This window comes from Tenrec ecaudatus, chromosome 6, assembly GCF_050624435.1.
Source record: "Tenrec ecaudatus isolate mTenEca1 chromosome 6, mTenEca1.hap1, whole genome shotgun sequence".
Classification (NCBI taxonomy): domain Eukaryota; kingdom Metazoa; phylum Chordata; class Mammalia; order Afrosoricida; family Tenrecidae; genus Tenrec; species Tenrec ecaudatus.
Window position 1 is genome coordinate 47,613,447 of NC_134535.1, and position 21,964 is coordinate 47,635,410.

Here is a 21,964-nt window from a genome sequence, read left to right on the forward strand (position 1 = left end):
AGCACTTGCTAATTGATATTTCAAAACCAGTCTTTCGTATGGATCACAACTCATTGAAAAATAAATCTCTACAATGGAACCAAGACACTTATAAATAGTGAAAAGGTTTAGGTTGTCAAAGATGTAATTTTACTTGGATCCACAAACAATGCTTTTGATAGCAAGAATCAAGAAATCAAAGGATACATTTCATTGGGCAAATCAGTTGAGCAAGACCTCTTTAAATTGTTAAAGAGAAAAGATATCACTTTTAGTTATTAAGGTGAACCAAGGCATGGTGTTTTCAATGGCTTGACATGCATGTGAACGTGGACAATGTATAAGGGAGACCATGGAAGAACTGATGCTTGTCATTAATGGTGCTGGCAAAGAATGTTGAAAGTACCATAGACTGCCAGAAGAACAGATAGAGCTGTCCTGGAAGAAGGATAGACACTGTGCTCCTTAGAAACAAGCAAAGATGGCAAAACGTCATCTGACAGATTTTGGACATGTTGCCAGGAGGCACTGGCACCGGAGCACAGCATCATGCTTAGTGGTAGTGTGGTTTGAACCCCTCAGCTATTCCGCGGGAATGCTCCCCTAAAGAACTGAAGCCTTGGAAGCCACAGGCGCAGTTCCCCTTTGTCCACAGGGGTGTTCCAAGTAGCACCAATTGGATGGCAGTGATTTGTGGTTTTGGAAACGAGATGGAGAGGGAAAAGGAGGAAGGGTCTTGATGGATTGACACAGTAGCTGCAACAATGTGCTCAAACATAACCACAGTTGTGAGCATGGCACAGGACTGGAAAATGTTTCATGCTGTTGTACGAGGTGTTGCTGGAACGAACTAGATGGCACCTAAAAACCAGAGAGGTGAATACTACTTAGTGAGGGATAGATCTTTTAGCATAGTGCTTGCCATAGTAAATGCTGAATGACTGTTAATTATCAGACATTCCTCAGATAGATTTGCCTAATGTGTCAGAATTCAAAACCCCAATACAGTTCTAGCATTCTGAACTACTCAAAGGTCCTGTCACCATCTGTAATTTACTACTTGTGCAATTTCAATACTTCCCTTCTCCGACTTCTTCCTGATGTTGTCCTGCTCACAGGATGAAAGAACCTTGAATCCACAGAGCAGTCGAGGATCATTCAAATCTCAGGATTCAGTATGTCAGTTCTGTGTAGTGGTTCATGCTTATTATGTATACAATATGTTTTTAAAAAATGTGTTTTGTTGGATTTGTGGTAGAGTCATAACTCAGGAAACTAGGACATCATCTATGTCCTCCACTCATGTCCTTTATGTTCAGCATAACAGGAGAAACTTAATCTTTGGAGGTACTTAATCTTTCTTTTTAAAAGATTAACTATATAGCATAGAGCAGATTCAGATTTGAGCTGAATCATGCTCAAAATGAAAGTCTAGAAATTTATCTTTTTCATGTAAAAAAATGACTAAAGAGGTTCATTCTACATTCCCTAAGAAAGACAATTTATAATATTGGTTTGTGTGTGTTTCTTGCTTCTTCTTTGCCTCCCAGGAAATTTACTCTGTGAAGTTGCCAAGGAAACATTAAGTCTGGTAGGGGAGAGAGATGCCTCATTAACAAACTCAGCTCATTATTTGGATGCTTGCCTCAAGGAGCCGTGTTCTCTAATGAAAGATTGTTTCCATTAAGGATTATGTGAAAAACTGAATGATTAAAAAGTTCTGTTCTATTACATATTCATAGTGCTGTGAACCTACAGTCTGAAATTTACAATGAAACATTGATATTTAACATAATGTGTTTGAGCTGTTCATGAATACGAGGCACAGAGATTAGGGAATATTCTTATATATTGATTTATTCAAAATAGAGTGATTAAGATTTTAGATTTGAATATTTAAATTGATTGATATATTGCTAGTATTTCACTAGAAGGTAACTTTAACATGTGGTTTCTTGATTTTAAATTATTTTGTATGTTTTTTTTCTTATAAACTAGAACTCAGGAATATAAAAATGTACTGCATGAAGATCAGGAGCTAAAGAGTTGAGGGGCTTTTCCTTTGGAAGGATGTCTATTCCTGTTTGCACCAGAGAATGGGACGTGCACTGGGTTTGTAGTTGGAACACTGAGGATCTCAAGGCATCTTTCCAGAATTCACCAGATGTTTGAATTTGGGCAAGTCATTCATTAATATGTTCATTCAGCCGCTCTACAAACATTTATCATACAAGACACTGTTGCCGTAAGTCACAGTTTCGAAGCCATACCTTATATAAAAATGAGAAACACTTTATTTCAACATGTATATACTCTGAACTTGTTTTGCCATGTATAGACATGGTATATCATGCTTTATTCACTCATTCAGTCAATCATTCATATATCTAGTGAATATTGAACTATCGAGATAGGGACGCGTTGAGCTCTCACGATGTGGTGAGACACTCTAAGGCTGATGATATGTGCTCACATCTTACTGGACTCTTAACAAAACAGTTCTTTCAGCTACCCCTTCACGCTGAGGAGAGCTACAACTTCCCTGTGTGGGTATACTCTGCTGTTTCACCATCTATCTGATTCTCTTCAGCTATACCTATCTACATACATTATCCTTCACTAATCACACTTCTATAAAGGCTGAGCTTCTCTGTCTTTCTGGTTGGAACTCTTTCTGATTTAGAAAATTAAGGAAGGTAATATGAAGATTTGATATTTAAATTTCAATGAAGTGAGTACATTAAATAGGAGGTTATCTAAAAAGTACAAGGGAGGGGGGCTTGTGCAAATTCCCAGAGATGGAGCCATATTAGTACTGTTTTGGAAACAGAATTGGCAAAAATGGGCTGTGTGGCAGGTGAAAGTCGGAGAATGACGAAAGATGGTCTGAGAGAGAGTCGAATGTGAGATCATGCAGAGAACTGTTCAAGCTCTAGGATGGATGGTAGACCACTGGGGGCCTTGCTTAGTGAAGGCATCTAATGCAATTTACTTTCTGAGTAGATATTTCTGGGTTCTCTGTGGGGAACATCTGAGAGGATATGGACAAGGTAGGAGTAAGGACAACAGTTAGTTTCCTGTTTCTTTCGTTTATGGGACAGCTGGTGGTAGATTTGGATTTTGAAGGTAGATGGGAAGCAGGAATCCAACTCATACCATGTTTGCAATATAACTAGTTGGAATTGCTTATGAGTTTTACCCCAAGAAATTTATGACTAATAGGATCATTTAATAATATGCAAATAGCACAGGAAAAGGGACCTTTTCAGGAATGATCAGGAATTATGAAAAAGTGGAAATCAGGACTTTCATTTCACATTATTAAGGTTTAGATAGTTGTAGTAACATTTATGCAGAGAGTCTAATTAGGCTATAGATAGATCGATTGATAGATACACACACATATGAATCAGAGAATAAGTTGAGGCTGAAGATATAAATCAGGTAGTCATTAGCATATGTTGTTGTGTTAAGTGCCACCAAGTCTGAGTCGGTTCCAACTCACAGTGACCATATGTACAACTGAGCAAAATGCTACCTGCTCTTGCACCATTGTTTTACACGGGAGTCCACTACTGCAGCCACTGTGTCAACCCATTTTGCTGAGGATCTTCCTTTCATCACTGTCTGCTTAGCGTGATGTTCTTTTCCAGGGACTGGTCTCTCCTGACAACTTGTCCCAAGTAAGTCCGAGGTAAAGTCTCAGCATCCTTGCTCTCAGCAGCGTTTTGACTGTACTTCTTCCAAGACAGATTTGTTTGTTCTTTGGTTGTTCATTGGCACTTTCAATATTTTTTCACTGTAGCCATTATTTGATTGCATTGATTTCTTTGATCTTCAGTATTCAATTTTTAACTTTCACATCAATTATATCCTTATATAATATTAAAGCTAAAGTAGTAACTAAAATTATATAGAAGGGTGAAAATATATGGAAAGTAAAATATATGGGAAGACTCAGTGGCAGATGGCAGAGTTTGGTTTTGGGCTGATTTCATTAGCTGCTACGGTTTAATAGATTGCTTAAGCAAGATTTAAGCCAACCTCTGGGTTAGCCTTGCCTGTAGGTTACAATGTCATGATAGTTGAGCTTGGATTTTGAGTTTTGTTTTATCTCCAATGGTGAGAGAAAGATGATGTTATTTGTTTTCAGAGAGGTTTAAGTCTCAGAAATACTATCTTGTGTCACTATGATGAGGAATCAACATAAAAGTTGGGGTTTTTGTGTGTGTCTTTTTGTTTTTTTGGTATGTAACACATTTGGGATATTTGCAAGATCCTGAGGGAACTATGGCAGAATCAGTTTTCTATAACTTCATTAAAAAGTGGAAATTTTGGAGTCACACAAAAATATTTTATATCTATTACTTAGTAACTATATTAAATGTTATATAAACTAACTTTGCCTTTTAAGTTAGAAGAGAGATTATTAAATGTAAAAGTTTGATGTAATGGATAATATATATAAAGTATGTAGCCAAAGATTGGTAAGGATGAGCTCCTTTTTATTTGCCATCAAGCCTAAGTGTTTGGTAAGTACTTGGTATACAATACAGTTAAATAAATTCTGAAAAAATTCTGGCCTGTAATAAAAATAATAGTTTTAAATGTCTTCATCAAACTCATAAGCCTATTACAATAAAACCTATCAAAGACAAACCCCCTGCCATCATGTTAATTCTGACTCATAGTGATCCTCTGTAAGGTTTGGAAGACTGTAATTCTCTACAGGAGCAGAGAGCCTCATATATCTTCTGCAGAGTGCCTGGTAGATTTGAACACCCAACTTAGAATGTCAAAAATTATTTTTAAAATACCTTCTACCACGTCAATAGCTCTACTTTTTTATATCTCTGCTTCTTGTTGTGGAGTCTTAGTAAGGATCGGGCTATGCATTGGGCTTATAACCAGAAAGTTAGCAGTTTAAACCCACCAACTGCTGAGGCTTAATATCCTATAAAGATTTACACCCGTGGAAACTCCATGTGAGGTCACATATGAGTCAGAATCCACTCACTGACAGTGGTGGTGCTGAGGTTTCTTGTTGTAGGAGCCCTGGTGGTGCAGTGGTTACGCACGTGCCTGCTCACTGAAAGGCCAGCAGTTTGAACTCACCAGCCGCTTCTTGGCAAATGCTGTGGCTGCCTGTTGCCATGAAGATTGCAGTCATTATGGAATGATGGGGTAGTTCTACCTGGTTCCGGAGGATTGTTAACTTGTGATGGACGGGACAGCAATGGGTTTGGTTTCTGTTGTTCATAAAAAATGACATTTAAATATGATACATAGATTTGCCAAAGACTTCACTTATATTTTGTAAATTTTATAGAACAGTTCTCACAGGGCTTGGCTCATTTCCAGTTGCTGCATGGGGGGGAGGGGGAGGCATAGAACCAGTTCTGCGGATGGTGTAGGATCATGTCGTGGTTGGTTCATTTGTGCACAGGCTCTCTGTGAATTGGAGCCACTCGATAGCTCTTAAGAACACAGTATTCACACCTAAGTAATGTCTTTTTGCATCCAGAAGTAAGTCACATATAAATTGGGCCTCCATCCAAGTAGGACACTCTCTCTGTTCAGCTTATACTGAAAATGGAACATAGCTCAAAATGTTGTTTTACAATCGAATGAATAAAAAGGACAAGAGTAAACACTGTACCCAGTTTAAAGGCATTAATACATCGTTCATTTGTCTTTAGCTCATTATGTTAAAAACAAACGATGACGCCAATGCCTTTCACATTTATATTTTAATGATTATTATTCTTTATTTGCCTTAAGACTTTGACTACCGTGAAATCTTTGAAGTTAAAAAAATTTGAAATCTGAAACAACATCTGTAATAGCAAGAACTCCTCACAATAGGACTTTTAAAGATGAAATGCTTTTCTTGGAAAGCATTTCTTCAGATTTCTTTGCCATTTATGATCCTTAATAAAATATTCATGATGAAATCCATCACCCATTAAGAACCTGTGCAAAGACAGCATCTTCAGCTGCAAACTTTGATCACTCCGTCCTGTCTCACCCCCTTGCGTGATTTGATGTTTCTTTATATTCTGATTTTAGCCACAGATTGCTTTCAGAGTCCCTGGTTTTGAAATGCAGGGGCAATCATGATGTGATTAGGTCTCAAGTGAATTAGCAGCATAAGTCCTCTTAATGGTTTCAAAGTGATGGCTGTTTCTCTGATCACAATGTTTAATTTTTTCCCATTTCAATCTTTACTAAGTTTTCTTTCATCTTGTATTTCTTACAACCGTTTTCTTCAAGTTCTTCACCCTTGCCCTTTCAGCTGATTGGCACACATAAAAAGTGACCAGGGTCATAAGAAAGGGCCTTTATCACAAAAACGTAGCTCTTCAATGTAGCTCTGAGATTCTGTTCAGCAGACTTGGCACAGAATCCCAGCCCATCATAGTTTTTCTCATTTGAGGATGTATGTGTGTGGTAAAGGTGTTAAAAATGAAATCGGATTCAAATAGTTAAAACCTAGGAACTTTTCCTTTAAAAATCTGGAATTCTAGCTTTTCTTTGAAAAATTCTATGATTGGTAAATTTAGAACTCTTGGATACTGACAGCTGATGAAAGGCAAGTTGTTTTTGTCTTCTATGCAGGGCACATTCTTATTTTGTTGTATACAGCATCAGTCATCTCACCTTTTGTTATAACTTTAACTGCTATAATCATGATTCAAGCCCAATTTCAGGTGATAACTGATTCAAGAAAATGTTTATCTTTAAAAAATAATAGCTAATTTATCTATATATCTTTTTGTTTTCTTTTTCTGTTCACAGAACTATAATGATTCATACATAATTAATCTTTGCAGACAGGTATCTTCCATGGAATTACCATTCTTGAGAATAAAACTTAATATTGTATTTATATTACAGAAAATCTTTATGTTCTTCTGTCCCCTCTGTTCCTTAAAGACCAAAGTATCAGCTTTACCACTGAGAACCATTTTCTTTGCATATTTCAAACATTATTAGTCACTTTATAGTGTTCTGAGAGAAAGAACTATTTGGGTACTTATACACAGGTATCATTATTTATATATCATTAACTTGGATGATAGGCGAGCCCTGGTGGTCCCCAGTTCCAAACCACCAGCTGGTCTGAGGGAGAAAGACATGACTTTCTTCTACCATAAAAAGTTATGGTGTCCGAAACTCACAGAAAAAATCTAACCTGTCCCTAAAAGGTCAATGTGAGTTAGCATGGCCTTGATGGCAGTAAGTTTGAATGTGAAAGATTATAAAAAATAATAATGGCTGAGATTCCTTAACTATGCGGTGAAAGAAAATATGACACTGTGGGGCTGGGGAATTCTCCTTGCTGTTGAGTAGCGTTTTATAATCCATACCTCTCCCCTTTTCAGGATATCGAAGCCCTAACAGGAGGTTTGACTGGCTCTAAGGGGACTGAGCCACCGGTAAGTTAGATCCTTCATTACATTTAACTCGACAAATGGAATTTTACACATGTCAGATAATCAGTTTCTTATATACCATATGTAACTATTGTTTTAAAATATAGATATTGCTTTAACTACAAACATAAAAGATGTGAATTGCTATGAGGTGTAGTTTGGTGTTTTAAAACATTTTGATAAACTCATCACACTTTTCTCTTATTTGTTGGCACTAAATTTAAAAATAAAAGCTTTACAAGAAGATATCAGTACTTTCTGTCGTATTAATGGTTGCAACAAAAGACAAAAGTCAACCCTTTTTGGAACTTGAGCATTCACAGTTCTAAAGATGAGTGTATGATTTGAGGTATATTATCTTATCTAGTTAAACAGAAAAAAATATGCCTTTGATGTCTGTCAGTGGTATTCCTTTTGAAAAATGTTTTATTCTGGAAGTTTACAGAATATATCATCAGATTTGTATGCAATAATTGATCCACATTTTGTTTCATTTCATTCATTGCAATCAGCGCAATTTAATATGACAGCCTATTTCCTCTCTGTGTGTCTGTCTGTGTCCATTCCAACTCCGTTTCTAACATTTATGAACTTTTACTTTTGGTAAATACTGCCCCTGATCTTCAATGACTGATTATGTTAAGGTTATGTACTTCGCTAGAGTTATTGTATCCCGGATAGACCAGTTATTTGGAGGCACTTTTAGGCAGGGGTGCATTTAGTTCTAGGCCTGAAGGGTTTATTCAGGTTCATAGTCTTGAGGGTCCCACCAGTCTCTATTCAACCAGTAGGCTGATCACTTTGGTAATTCCATGTTCTGCTACACCATTTTTATCCTTTGTATAATTTTTTTATGTGGTCCCTTTCACAGCACTGGGCACCATCTAAATTTTATGGCCTCCAGGTGGTGGAGAGTGATGTTTGGGTGGTTCATCAGTCTATTGCACTCATTGATTCTATATGCGTTGAAATGTTTACCATTTTTCTTTTATTTATAGTGAGAGAGAAATGGTCGTACCTTAGATGGCTTCTCATTTATGACCCCAATCACTCTCCACCAAAGTAGGATTTAGAATGTTCTTTTTGTGAATTATGTTATTATGTCAGTTGACTTTGCTGGGTCCTGATACTCTAGTCCTGATCCCCGGACCTCAGTGGCTCATTTCCTTCAAGGAGTTTGGTTATGTCCAAGTTGTTTTCATAACTTTGCCCCCTGTATGCTCCACCATATTTATGAATATATTTGCAACAAAGGTAAACAGACACACATATAATCATAGCATTTTCATATAACTAATGATTGCATATAATTACTATAACATATACAATTATTATATGAAATAATATAAATGTTGAGCTGCGTGTATTCATCTACTTGTACATAACAATATTTAACTCTGTTGCCTTTACTCTTGTCTTAAACATTTCCCAGTGTCTTTCCTTGCCCCCATCATTTTTTGACAACTCTCCTCTTATTTTATATTACCTTCTCTATCATTACAGTTAACACTTGTCTATGATCTAGCACGTGCCTTCCCTTACTTTCTCCGCCTACCTCTACCAGCCATCCAGTAATGATTCTTTTAGTGTGACACCTTTTACTTGGCTTTTTATCCTAGGAGTATCATACAGGATTGGCCAACTGCATTTCCCTGAGCATAGTGTCCTCCAAGTCCATCATGCTATGAAGTCCTTTACAGACTCGCCATTATTCATCAGGATTTTGGAGTATCCCACTGTGTATGTGTGTGTCTGCATTCTTTATGCATTCTTCTGCTGGTGGGACTTTCGCATCTTTCCATTTCTTGTCACTGGGATGCTGATTCTTGATATTGGTGCTTTTTCTCACACATCCCAGGACACTTTTAGAAAATTAAGGGAAAAAGTATTTTGTCATTTTAAATGAGTATCATTTTTAATCAAAAAGAAGAGATTGATATTGTTATTTTGGAATGCTACTGCTCTTTCTGTGGTGATGTCTAATTTCAGAGAACAGTGATTCAGATGGTATTTCTTTTTTCCCCCTCAACATTTTAGTGGGGCTCGTACAGTTCTTATCACAATCCATACATACACATGTGTCGTGCACATTTGTTTATTTATTGCCATTATCTTTTTCAAAACATTTTCTTTCTAATTGAGCCCTTGGTCTCAGCTCCTCATTTCCCTCCCTCCTTCCTTCATGAACCCTTGACAATTGATAAATTATTATTATTTTGTCACGTCTTACACTGACCTGTGTCTCACCCACTTTTCTGTTGCCTGTCCCCCTGGGAGCGGGTTATATGTAGATCATGGTGATCGGTTCCCCCTTTCTCCTCCCACCATCCTCTTACCCTCCTAGTATCACTACTCTCATGATTGGTCCTGAGGGCTTCATCTGTCCTGGATTCGCTGTGTTGCCAGCTCTTATTGGTACCAGTGTAATCCTATGGTAGAGCTGGATTTGTAAGGTAGAATTAGGATCGTGATGGTTGGGGTTGGTGGGGGGGAGCATTAAAGAACTAGAGGAAAGTTGTGTGTTTCATTGGTGCTATACTGCACTCTGACTGGCTCCTCTCTTCCTGTGACCCTTCTGTACGGGTATGTCCAATGTCTACTGTTGAGCTTTGGGTCTCCACTCTGCACTCCCCCTCATTCACATTGATATGATTTTTTTTGTTCTGGGTCTTTGATGTCTGATACCTGGGACCATTGACACCTCATGATCACACAGGGTAGTGTGCTTCTTCCATGTGGACTTTGTTGCTTTTCTGCTAGATGGCCGCATGTTTATCTTCAAGACTTTAAGACATCAGAGGCTATATATTTTAATAGCTTGGCACCATTGGCTTTTTTTCACCACATTTGCTTATGCACCCCTTTTGTCTTCATGATTGTGTCAGGAAGCTAAGCATCATGGAATGCCACGTTAATAGAACAAAGTGTTCTTGTGTTGAGGGAGTACTTGGGTGAAGGCTCAATATCCTTCTGCTACCTTGATATTTGACATATAAATATATGTATATAAATCTATTTCTGTGTCATTATATATAAATGCTCGTTTGCCTCATAGTTCTTTCTTCTGTTTCCTTTTACTTTCCTCTTGTCTCATTATCATGCTCAGAATTTATTAGAGTTTCAGTAATTCCTCTTGGTTACATTACCCTTGATCAAGCGTGACCAGACCTCTTACACCCTCTTTACCATCAATTTTAGATCAGTTGTTGTTCCCTTGTCCCTGGGTTTTTTAACACCCACTTCCTTTCCCCCCCCCGCCCTCCCCTATCCCATGTCTTCCTGGAACCTTTGGTTCACTGTTTCCTCTTTGGGATTGCTTATATTGCCTATCTTATCTAGATAGACATTGTAGAGAGAATAATAAGTACAACAAGACAGAACAAAACCAAGCCATAAAAGAAAACAACCAAAACAAAAAACCCCATGGCGATAAAAGAAAGAAAGGAAAGAAAAGAAACACCTATAAATAGTTCCAGGTCTGTTTGTTGACTTTTGGTGTGTTTTCCAGTCCAGTCTGTTGGTATGCCACACTTTGGACCCAAACTCTATTTTTATGTTCCCTGGGACTTCATCAGATAGTATCTTATGACACTCTGAAGTACAAACATGAGATCATTATATAGATCTAAAGTTAAAAACAAACAAACAGACTCAACTAATTTTCATGCTCAATACATAATTCTAAAGCTTTACAATTAGCATGGCGCGCTTTAATAAGAAACATGCAGACCCAAATGCCATCCGCATTTAGTTGTACTTCACTTAAACACCACCTAGTCCAAGGACATTGAATGCTTAGGTTGCTTGAGAAGTTAAGGTCCTGTCTGTGGGTCCTTAAAAGTCTCAGTAAGGTTTTTAAAAAATAACTTTCAGTGGCATCTCTTCCTTGCCTTATTCATGAATCTCAAGACTTTGTCTAATTTTTAAGGTGTTTCTAAATTAGGCCTCAACAATATACTGTAGTCATTTTTTTTACCTTTTTATATTCACCCTCTAAATTTATGTAGAAATAATGTACTGGCTTTAGGTAACTGCTAATGTTTATTTCCTGAACCTAATGACACTGCAGAATAAAACAAAATGAAATCCAAGTCTACCCAGCGAGTGTATCGTGCGTGGGTTTATAGCCACCTCTATACTTAACTAGTGTAGGGACTGCTTATGTGATGTAATTTCAACCTGCTGCCATGTTGAAGGCTTGCTGACAGCATTCCGCTTTGACTGAGTACATCCATTTTCTTTAAAATACCTCCCTCATTTTTTACTTATTTCTGGAAGAATTTTTTCAGTTAGAGGTTAGTTGTTTTTTGACTTTAAAAGAATGTGTTGCTTGTTGAAAACAAAACAAAAAAACTTATCTTCTGCATTTAGTGATGTAATTCTTTATTGGTACCTTAACACATTAAAGATCAGATATTTTTTTTTTTAACCAGTTTACCCAAGTGGCCGGAGATTTTTTCGGCTGTTAGGTTTTTTTTGCATTAAACCATAAATGAGTTTATATCTCATCAATTTTTATCATATTTATTTATAACTTTCAGTTTTTGAATATAAAACATCTCACATGAAACAATATTTTGAAATGTATGTGGAACATTATTACTTTTATGAACTATAATCTGCATGAAATTATAAACTTGTAAAAATAATCAACATAATCCATATTACTTTGAAAAATTAGAAGAATTAGGGCTAAGAATGTCGAAATGTTTTACATTTCACGGAGGTTTGATCATGGTAAGTGCACAACTCCTTGCAAACAATTCAAACAAATAGTAACTATTTGATTTAACCAAAATGCACTAAAATGCTAAATAAACAAAAAGAACATGAAGACTATCAAGTTTGATACATTCACTACTGATGTAAACACCTAAATAGACGAAGTAGTTAAAATATATCCAAGCAGATGGCATCTGAGGACAGCGTGTAGAAATCACGAGTTATCTCGTGATCTGTATGTAACAGATGGCGTGCGGACATGCGTAAACTCGGGATCCGCCCACAATAAAGGAGTCCTATCCTTTAGGACAGCGTGTTTCCGGGCATAGAAGACTGAGTGTAAATGAGACCAGTTACTAGAAGAAGTCTTTCTTTTGTTGAGCAAAAAAGGTGACAGAGGTAGATGACATCCTGAGGGCAAACTTGATCAACCACAGACCCTTTTAGTGCCAGTGAAAATGTGTGCAGTATGTTTTCAGGCGCTGTTGAGTCATTGTGATCCTCAGCGACAAAGAGGAATTGCTTCATAGGATGTTCCAAGCTGTGATATTTGCAGAGGTAAATTACTAGGTCATTCTCCTATGAAGCTGCTTGGTGGTTCAAACTGCCAACTAACTTTAAGCACACACACACACGCACACACACACACACCCTTAGGGAATTCCATTATCTTTTCATGTCATTTTTACATACACTTTTTCAAACCCCCCTCTTGTGTGTTTGTATGTATAATTCTATTTAAACTATAAAGGACTATTCCTATATATACTGTCTTCTCTTAGACTAAATATTTATAGTGTGAATTTAGTAGTTCTCTCCTAATCACGCCCTATTGTAGCGAGTAGTATCTTAGACAGCCTACATTTTCTAGCATGGCCTCAACCATCATGTTTGTGAGGATGACCCAGGACTGGGCAGAGTTTCATTCTGCTGTGCATAGAGGCACTGGGGTTGGAACAGACTCGATGGCTCCTAGCAACAAGAACATTAGTTCAATGATTGTACTCCTTTAATTAAGGAGTGGAGAGCATCACTGAAAAGCTGAGAGGATACATAGAAGCTTAGGCAATCTAAGGGGCCATCAAAACCAACCAAACAAAAAACTCACTCCCCTTAAGTTGATGCCGACTCATAATGACGTTACAAAGCTGGATAGAACTGCTCCATGAGTTTCTGAGACTTGAACTGTTTACCTGAGTAGAAAGTCCTGTCTTCCTTCCATAAAGCAGTTGTTGGTTCCAAACGAATGGCCTGTCGGGTCATAGCCCAACATAGGACTACTGTGAGACCAGGGCTCCTAATGGGTCATGGCACACATTAATTTGGTAAATAGCTCCCTGGAGCATATATTCATTTCCTTTAGCTCTCAGAAAAGCTTCAATGTAAATAAAATAGTCAATATATGAAGGTGAAATGACAATAATATCTCAGGATGCTTCCGTCAAACCTAAAAGTAAGACTTTGAGTGAAGTTATTATTTTCACCCTAGAGCTGGAACACTGAAAGGTTAAATTCTATATAGCCTAACTTCATTTGAAATTTTAAAGATTTTTTCTTCCAAATATCCCCTTGTAATCTACTTTAAAGATACCACTGTTTGGAAAATTATATCTTCTATAGAAATTTTAAAATGTTTCAATTACAAAGTTTTAATTAGAAAGAAATACCAAGTCCTGTAATTTTTACTTATTGAAAAGAATACACAATAGACTGAATAAATATTCTTGCACATAAATCCATGGCTGTGGAATAATGTCTTTACCAGTACAATAAAATCTCAATGAGACATCTTTATATGTAAATGATATACTTTTAAAAAATTGTAGATTTTTCTGTGGCTACACATAAATATTATTTGTGAAATACTGAGGAAAAACTGAGGCTTATGCTGTTTCCAGTAGTGAGGTGTACGTAGTACATCATGTGTTTAATACATGAATGTCATTATAAATACTCACAAATATATGGTGAGAGTAAATTTGAAGAACTCCAGTAATCTAGTTTTGAATAATATTTTTTAAAAAATACATGATAAGCTTTCTAGAAAAGCCAACTAGTGACAAAGAGGATTACTTATTCATGATTCTTCATGATTCTTCATGATTCATGGAAAATCAAGAAGTTTTAGAATGACTCCTCTAAAAAGAACTCCAGACACATCTTCCTTAAGTCAGAAAATACAATTTAATTGCAAATGCAAATAGAATTTATATAAATAAAAATAAATTTATACAAATAAATAGACTATATTAGAATAACAAATTCATCTATCAATCATTGGGAAAAATAACTCTCTGCTGTCAAGGTGATTCCAGCTCATACTGTCCCTATAGGACACAGTTGAACTTTTTCCAAAGGTTTCCAAGGTCGTAAGTCTTTATAGAAGCAGGTTGCTACATCTTTTGCCCAGAGAGTAGCTGGTGGGTGCTCAGTTATCAACTGAGTCCTTTAACCACTTCACCAGTTATACATTAATTTAAATTGTCCTTGAAGAATTACATTCAATGGCATTTCACATTCAGCATGTATTTCCCATTCACAAAATCTGGATCACAGTTCAGCTTCCTGTGTAAGAGCACAGTATACATTTACATACACAAATAAAAAGAAACTAGATTCATAATTCTAGATGGTAAAATATCACTATTAAACTTGTAGTTTTCTACTCCATAAAGGTTTATAGTCTTGGAAACCCAGAGGGGCAGTTCTGCTCTGTTCAATAGGGACACTCTGAGCCTGCATCAACTCCAAGACCCTGAGAAGTTACATAATGCTCTTTCATCTACTTTTTCAAACTGATTTAACCTTTAAATATTAACAATATCAGCATGGGAAGCAAAGTTAAGAACTTAAGGGATTTTCCAGGTAGTTAAATGACAGGCCCAAAGGCCAGACAAAAGAATCAGCAACTCACCCTCAGGTAGCCACAAGGACTTTGAAGACTGAAGACCTGGATGGAGTACCAAGCATTAGCTCCTGTGTCTGGACAGTGAAGATGCTTTGTCAGTGTAGAACTTACGATGTTCCTGTGCCTTCTTGATCAGGTGGTGTAGAGGTGTTGGCCATAGCTTTGTCTGGCACCAGAATTAATTTTCAGAAAGCTTGAGTATCTATAGGCAGCATTTACTAGGTCAGCTTGGATACCACAGTTAAATTTAGTAAAATAGGCCCACCTATTAATATTCATAATTGAGATTCCCTGATGTGATTTTTATTTCTTTTTAAAATTCTGATTATCAACTAGCTATTTACTTTCTTATAATTTCTGACATTTTTTAGGGCTAATGGGACAAAATCATTTAAGAATATGGTCAACCCCCTAACTACATGAAATGCATAGTTGAATTTGTATTGTAGCATATATTGATGAAACATGGAAGAGTCTTAATATTTCACAAAATATAATTATTGGGGTTTAAATCAAGTCAAACTCATTGCTCACCAATAATTTATAGTAAGAATGCCACTGAGGATATTTCTTGGTTCTTTGCTTGTTTTTATGTTTGTTTCCTGTAAATTTTACTCCTATGGAATTTAGGACTATTAAATTTTCTAAGTTTTTCTTTTTCTAAATGTGCATATGTGATCTTTGTTTTTAGAAGGTGATAAACAAGTAAGTATCTCTCTAACTCATATCTTTGGCTTGATGCACACACTGTCCCGAACATTCTCCAGCTCTCTTATTTTCCCCCCAGTGTCGAATCAAAATTGTACATTCCATATTTTTGTACTTTCTGTTCTCATTTTAGTGTTCTTTTGATGGTTCTTAGCAATTTGGGTAAACATACCACAGAAAATAAAACAAACTCAGTTTCCTGGGAATGTGGTTTAGACCAGGTTATTTGGTTTTAAAATGTAAATTATCCTAAAATCTTAAAGTTCCCAAATTATCTTTAATTTGTTTATTCTTAAAATGCCAATGTTCTACTCACTTGCTTCAGGACAAAAAGGAATTTAAAATCAGAATAAAATATCAGTTCAGATTGTGATAATTCTTATTTGATTTGTTTTCAACCTGGTTTGCATTGCTATATTATTTTCTTTCATTTCCTGTTCATCTGTTCAGAATTAAATATATATTTGAGTGTATATTATGTGCTAAGTGGTTAGGTCTTAGATGTGCAATGGTAAACAGTACACAAAATCTTACATTATAATATGGGTAAACATACTAATAAAAACAAATGACAGAGTAAGAAGGCCACACATTCCACTCAGTGGGAATGAGAAGGAACTATAGAATCAAGGAATGCAAATATCTACTTGGTAGGATTTGTTGAAGACAGCCATGTAAGGAGGATGGAATACGACATCTTAAAACAGCAGTTCTCAACCTGGGGGTTGAATGACCCTTTCACAGGGGTCTCCTAAGACCTTCGGAAAACACATCTTTCTGATGGTCTTAGGAACCGAGACACAGCTCCTCTATCTGTCTCCACGCGGGACCACCCATATGCAGATACGCCCGCTTATGAGTACCTGGTATGATGACATCATCACACCAACCCCATCACATATATCCCATACAAATACAGATGTGTGTGACAGGGTTGGAGCCATAATGTACTTATGCAGACCAATCACACATGTGTAGAGCAGCTATTGTTTAGAAAGCAGCTGCTGGGTAGAAAGCTGCTGCTGTGTTGAAAGCAGCAGTATTGGAGGTAAAACAATACTTTGTGAATTATATTTACATATTGTGTGATTAATCAATATGCTTTAATTATGTTCAATTTGTAACAATTAAAATATATCCTGCATATCAGATATTTATATTACAATTCATAATAGTAGCAAAATTATAGTTATGAAGTAGCCATGAAAATAATTTTATGGTTGAGGGTCACCACAATATGAGGGACTGTATTAAAGGGTCGTGGCATTAGGAAGGTTGAGAACCACTGTCTTAAGAAGAGAGAGAGACCACCAGTGTGTCTGGAATATGAGATCAGAGGGAGGATGGGAGTTAGCTGTGAGGTAGCAGGCTGGAGGGTTAAGTTGAGCAAGAGCATGAACAATTTCATGGGAAAAATTTGTATTAGTTACAGTCCTAAAGGTCCTAAGGAACCATTGCAGTCTTTTATAGGCGTCCTATCAGATCTCTCCTTTAGAAATGTTTCCCTGGAAAGTGGAGAGTCCATTAGTGAAAAGTCTAGAGAAAGGGGACCAGTGAGAAGACTCTTGGTCCTCGAACAGAGATGATGATGATGATGGTCGCTCTTCTGTACATTCCACTCTATTATAAAACTAAGAGCAATAGCTCAAGAGGAACTCAACGTTTTGTTGAATAAATTACCAAATGATGAAAATGAGCCCTTAGTGTGGCAATGAGAATGAAGGAGAATGGAACTAATTAATGAGATATTAATAACTAATGAATTTGATAAGAATGGGTATTTAGTCTGAATATTTTTTCTGCTTATTTCCCATATGTAGGATAACTCAAACCATAAATGCTGGACAGATTGATATTATATAGATTAATAGCTTTTTTGCATATTTAAATTGGGGGAAATAAATGTTAAGAACGTAAGACTAAATATATCGATATTTACTATATCTTCAAAATATCGTGGTATATTTTCTAATTGTATGTGGAACTCTGAAACATCTGTAGAAGTGTAGAGATGTTGTCTGGTCTCATTTGACTTCCTAAGGGAGAGAAGACTCACACTGCGAATCAGCACAACATCAATTCCTATGACAGAGGTCATACAGGTCTCCACCTTCCACGTTCTTACCAGTCTCACACCAGCAATTACTCCCTTGACACATTCTACTTTTACTGGATTTGAGCATTTATTGCAAGGGCCATACAGTACTCACAGACAATACTCATGTTTGTGGGGTTCATTAGGTTACAATTCAGGTGCCGAACTGCTTGGGGTACAGTTCTTCAGATTAGGAGTGCTTCTTCTGAGTTGTGAAGTGGGCACACATCTCTCTGGTCTCTGCTTAAGGGAATTATTATAAAGCTCCTTTAGCACTGCTGTTAAACACCCAAAGTGCCCTCCATGTTCCATAGCCTAATTCCGTGGGTCAGCAAACCTCGCTCCCTTGATTAAGTTCCTGAAAGAATCCGACTTTGAAAGCAGCCTCTTTCTCAAAGACACTTAGTTTTTCTCAGTCTGTGGGCTTGGCATCCTGCTCCTGTCTAGTACTCTGGGTGTTTCGAACTCTGCAGCTTCTGCTGCTCCAGTGTTGCAAACTGCTGTTTTTGCAGTAAGGAGTCTCACTGTTCAGGGATCTTGCTGCCCAAAGAACCCACTTCATTCTGGATAGCAGTGAGTTAGTCCCACCTCCTGCTTCTGAGATTACTCATAATACACCAGCATAAATAGCAAAACTAACACATTTCCAAGTTAGAGTTCCAAGTTTTATAATTATAATCAGCAGATTTAATAATGAGCCATAACTGAGTCATATAATCTTATCAATATATTCCTCCATCTTACCCAGACTCATCTGGAGAATGATGAAATATACCCAATACCCATGGTCACATTCTTCATTATTCATTTGATGGGAGTCAAAAAGACTATGGCTAGAAGAAGCATACTGAGTAATTACTGCACCATAATGGCCTTGCTAATTAATGCATAAACTAATTAAAAATTCTATTTTAACACAGATTAAACATAGGAATTTCATTTCATGATGCATTTTATTAAAACATTATAATTTGCATTTTATAAATAAATTTTATTTATAGATATGCACAGTGGTCAAACTAATCATTGATATTGTCCATACATAGCATATAACTATATTTAAATTATGAATTATGCACAAGAATTTATAATATTCATAGTTTTCAATAAATAAATCTACAGGTTCTTGAATTCTTTTAAAACAAATTTTGCATATTTGCTCTTTCATTTAAGCTAGTGGTTCTCAACCTTCTTAATGCCGTGACTCTTTAATACAGTTACTCATGTGTGGTGACCCCCCCAACCATAAAATTATTGTCGTTGCTACTTCATAACTGTAATTTTGCTACTGTTGGGAATCAGGTGACCTCTGGGAAAGGGTCATTTGAAGCCCAAAGGGGTTGCGACCCATAGGTTGAGAACTGCTGATTTAAGCATTTGTGAACACACATACTCTGTATTTCCAATGTTATTCAATGTTTTAAATAATTTTCTAATATATTTTATTGCATTTTCATTTATATTCATATTTGATAGGAGGTAGCTCTGAGTACACAATTATTTAGTGTCATCTGGTGTTTTAAAACCAAAGTTTGTGCCAATGATTTTACCTAATCCTGAGTCTTTGAGGGAAATTGAGGATACCTATCTGGATGTATTTTACTGTTTGTTTTCAGTAGTGGAATTTCTGAAATTTTATCACCCAATATGAGAAAACAGTTGGGAGAGGAGCCATGTTTAATCTCCTCTGGCTTTCCTAGTGTCATGAGGCAGAGGCTGGATATTCTTCCTTCCGCTGTCTTTCTTCACCTATTCTGACACTTTATAGGCCTTATTGATTACAGAAACAAATCCAGTGACACATCAAGAAAACGTCCCATCCCAGTCTCAAGGCCATAAGTCCAACACTACCCCATTAGTCCCACTGAAGACTCACTCACACGGCCACATGCATGGAGGCAGAGTGCAGGAAGACCACAGGCTGGTGGGTGCAGAGATGTGGGGATCCTAGGTCAGTGGAAACAGGACAGGGCTCTGACAGAAGGTGAAGGGGGAGTGACAATGATAGCTCCCAGTGTCTCACTGTCTGATGCCATCAAGGAGGCATCAGGCTGCAATTTGATTGACAGAGGTGACTCCACTTATACACTTTTCATGCATCATCAAGTTGACATAAAATTATCTATCGCTGACATCAACCATTCCTGCCATGACCCTCTACTTCTATTGGATTCAATAATTCATTGCAATGGCCACACAGAACTCACATATGATACTCACAATGATGGGGGTTTATTAGGTCAGCTAATAGATGACCCAAGTCAGGATCAGTCAGCAGTGTGGATACAGTCATTGCACCATCGACACCCCTCTCCTCAGGCAGCAGCCAAATACTTTCCTGGTCCTCAGCCTCTCAGCCACACGGTCCCTTGGCCTTTGCCTCCATAGACCAGTAAGCCCACCTGGTCAAGTCCAAAGTCATTCTGCTTCACAACCCCTTAATCTTGGTGCGACTCCTCTTTTCTGTCCCATGGTTTCCTTGCCTGGCTCCCCTGCTCTATCTCATAGCCTCCAAGCCCAGTTTCAGGTGTTGGCCTCCACCACTGCAGGGGGAGACCTGGAACATGTTCTTCTGATGCTCCGGGGATTCCTCTTTTCTCTCATTCTTGTACCCAGAGACTTGGCAACTGAAGCAGACTACTCCCTTCTCTTACTATTACATACATCCTGTGTGCATAAAGCCTCCCAATTATTTGCTGGGAGTAACAGAGACAGGGGTAGAAGAGCCATATTAAGAAATTTCACTCAGAAGGCAGACAGCAGATGGTGTAAGATATGAAAACAATAATAATTTATAATTTATCAAGGGTTAGTGGATGGGGGTAGGTGGAAGAAAAAAAGAGGCGCTGATACCAAGGGCTCAAGTAGAAAGAAAATGTTTTGGAAAGGATGATGGTAACATATGTGCAAATGTGCTTAACACAATTGATGTATGGATTGTTATAAGAGCTATAAAATTCCCAAGTAAAATGATTAAAACAAACAAACAAACAAAACTAATATCTACATCAATAAAACCATTTCTGTTTGTAGAGGTTAAAAAAAAAAAAGAAATTTCACTACACCACCCAATATTTCCATAGTCTTTCTATTTTATTAGGATGATGTATAGAACTCATCTATGACTTGTCCCTCGATGGTGAAGAAGTGAGATTGATTAAGAAGTGAGATTAATTTTTAGTGTTATCTAGACTTCAATATTGCATTACCCAATAAGCAATGTGAGCCTGGAATTATTTAATTTTATATTAACATGTAGTGGCAATTTCACATTGTTTCACCTCCTAGATGCTGCTTCTAGGTACGGCTCTCATATGTCTCTCTCCCAACCCCACAGCACCTTCTGATAGAATCTAGGCCTCTTTTCAAATTTAGAATCAGCGATAGGGATATAGCACCCAATGACTCAAGCAAGAATAAGGCTTACTTGTGCTTGCTTACTCATTTATAGTGAACAAGTTCAAACAATGTGGTGAACATTTTCATGTTAAATGGTTGCTCCAGATTAGCCCATGCTTCTTTTGCTTATTGGGGAATCTCCCTCTGGTTATGGTCCAGCTGCAATGGCAGAGAAGTGCCTGTCACCAGAAGATATGTACATGCACACTTACAGAGTATACAGCTGTGTAATAGCATGATCTCTTGCCTTAAACTTCATAATTATAGATACTATCAGAAAAATAAGAACATGATGATCTATCTTTTTATAAGGTTTTCTATAATTGTTACTTTTTAATATAATCTTCCCCTTCCTCCTCAAACTTTATCCTCCCTTAAGTACACACTTTTCTTATTGCAGTCACTTTTAAAAATAACAGTGAGCATTATCTAAAAATATATCTGGTGGGGTTTGATCAAGTGCAATATAGGTGAGAGGAATTACTGAAAGCCGAATTAATGTCGAACATGATAGTGGGACAAGAGGAAAGGAAAAGGAAATAGAGGAAAGAACAAGGAGGTAAAGGACATTTACAGAAGTCTAAATAAAGCATGTACATATGTAAACATATTTGCATATGATGATGACAAATAAATCTATGTATATATATCTATATATATTTATATGTTAAATATTAAGGTAGTAGACGGACATGGGACCTCTACTCAAGTACTCCC

General features: G+C 37.0%; 1 protein-coding gene across 5 annotated transcripts in view; it reads left to right on the forward strand.

Annotated features, from left to right (window-relative positions):
- The window catches only part of PPFIA2 (PPFI scaffold protein A2), a 490,478-nt gene that overhangs the window by 78,462 nt on the left and 390,052 nt on the right, over positions 1–21,964 (forward strand). For 4 of the 5 annotated variants that reach the window (XM_075552747.1, XM_075552744.1, XM_075552745.1 and 1 more), the window contains exon 2: positions 7,365–7,418. The exons of the other annotated variant lie outside the window; for it this stretch is intronic. In XM_075552747.1, coding sequence (XP_075408862.1) covers positions 7,365–7,418 — 54 coding nt within the window. The remainder of the gene's footprint in view (positions 1–7,364; positions 7,419–21,964) is intronic. 5 annotated transcript variants of the gene reach the window in all.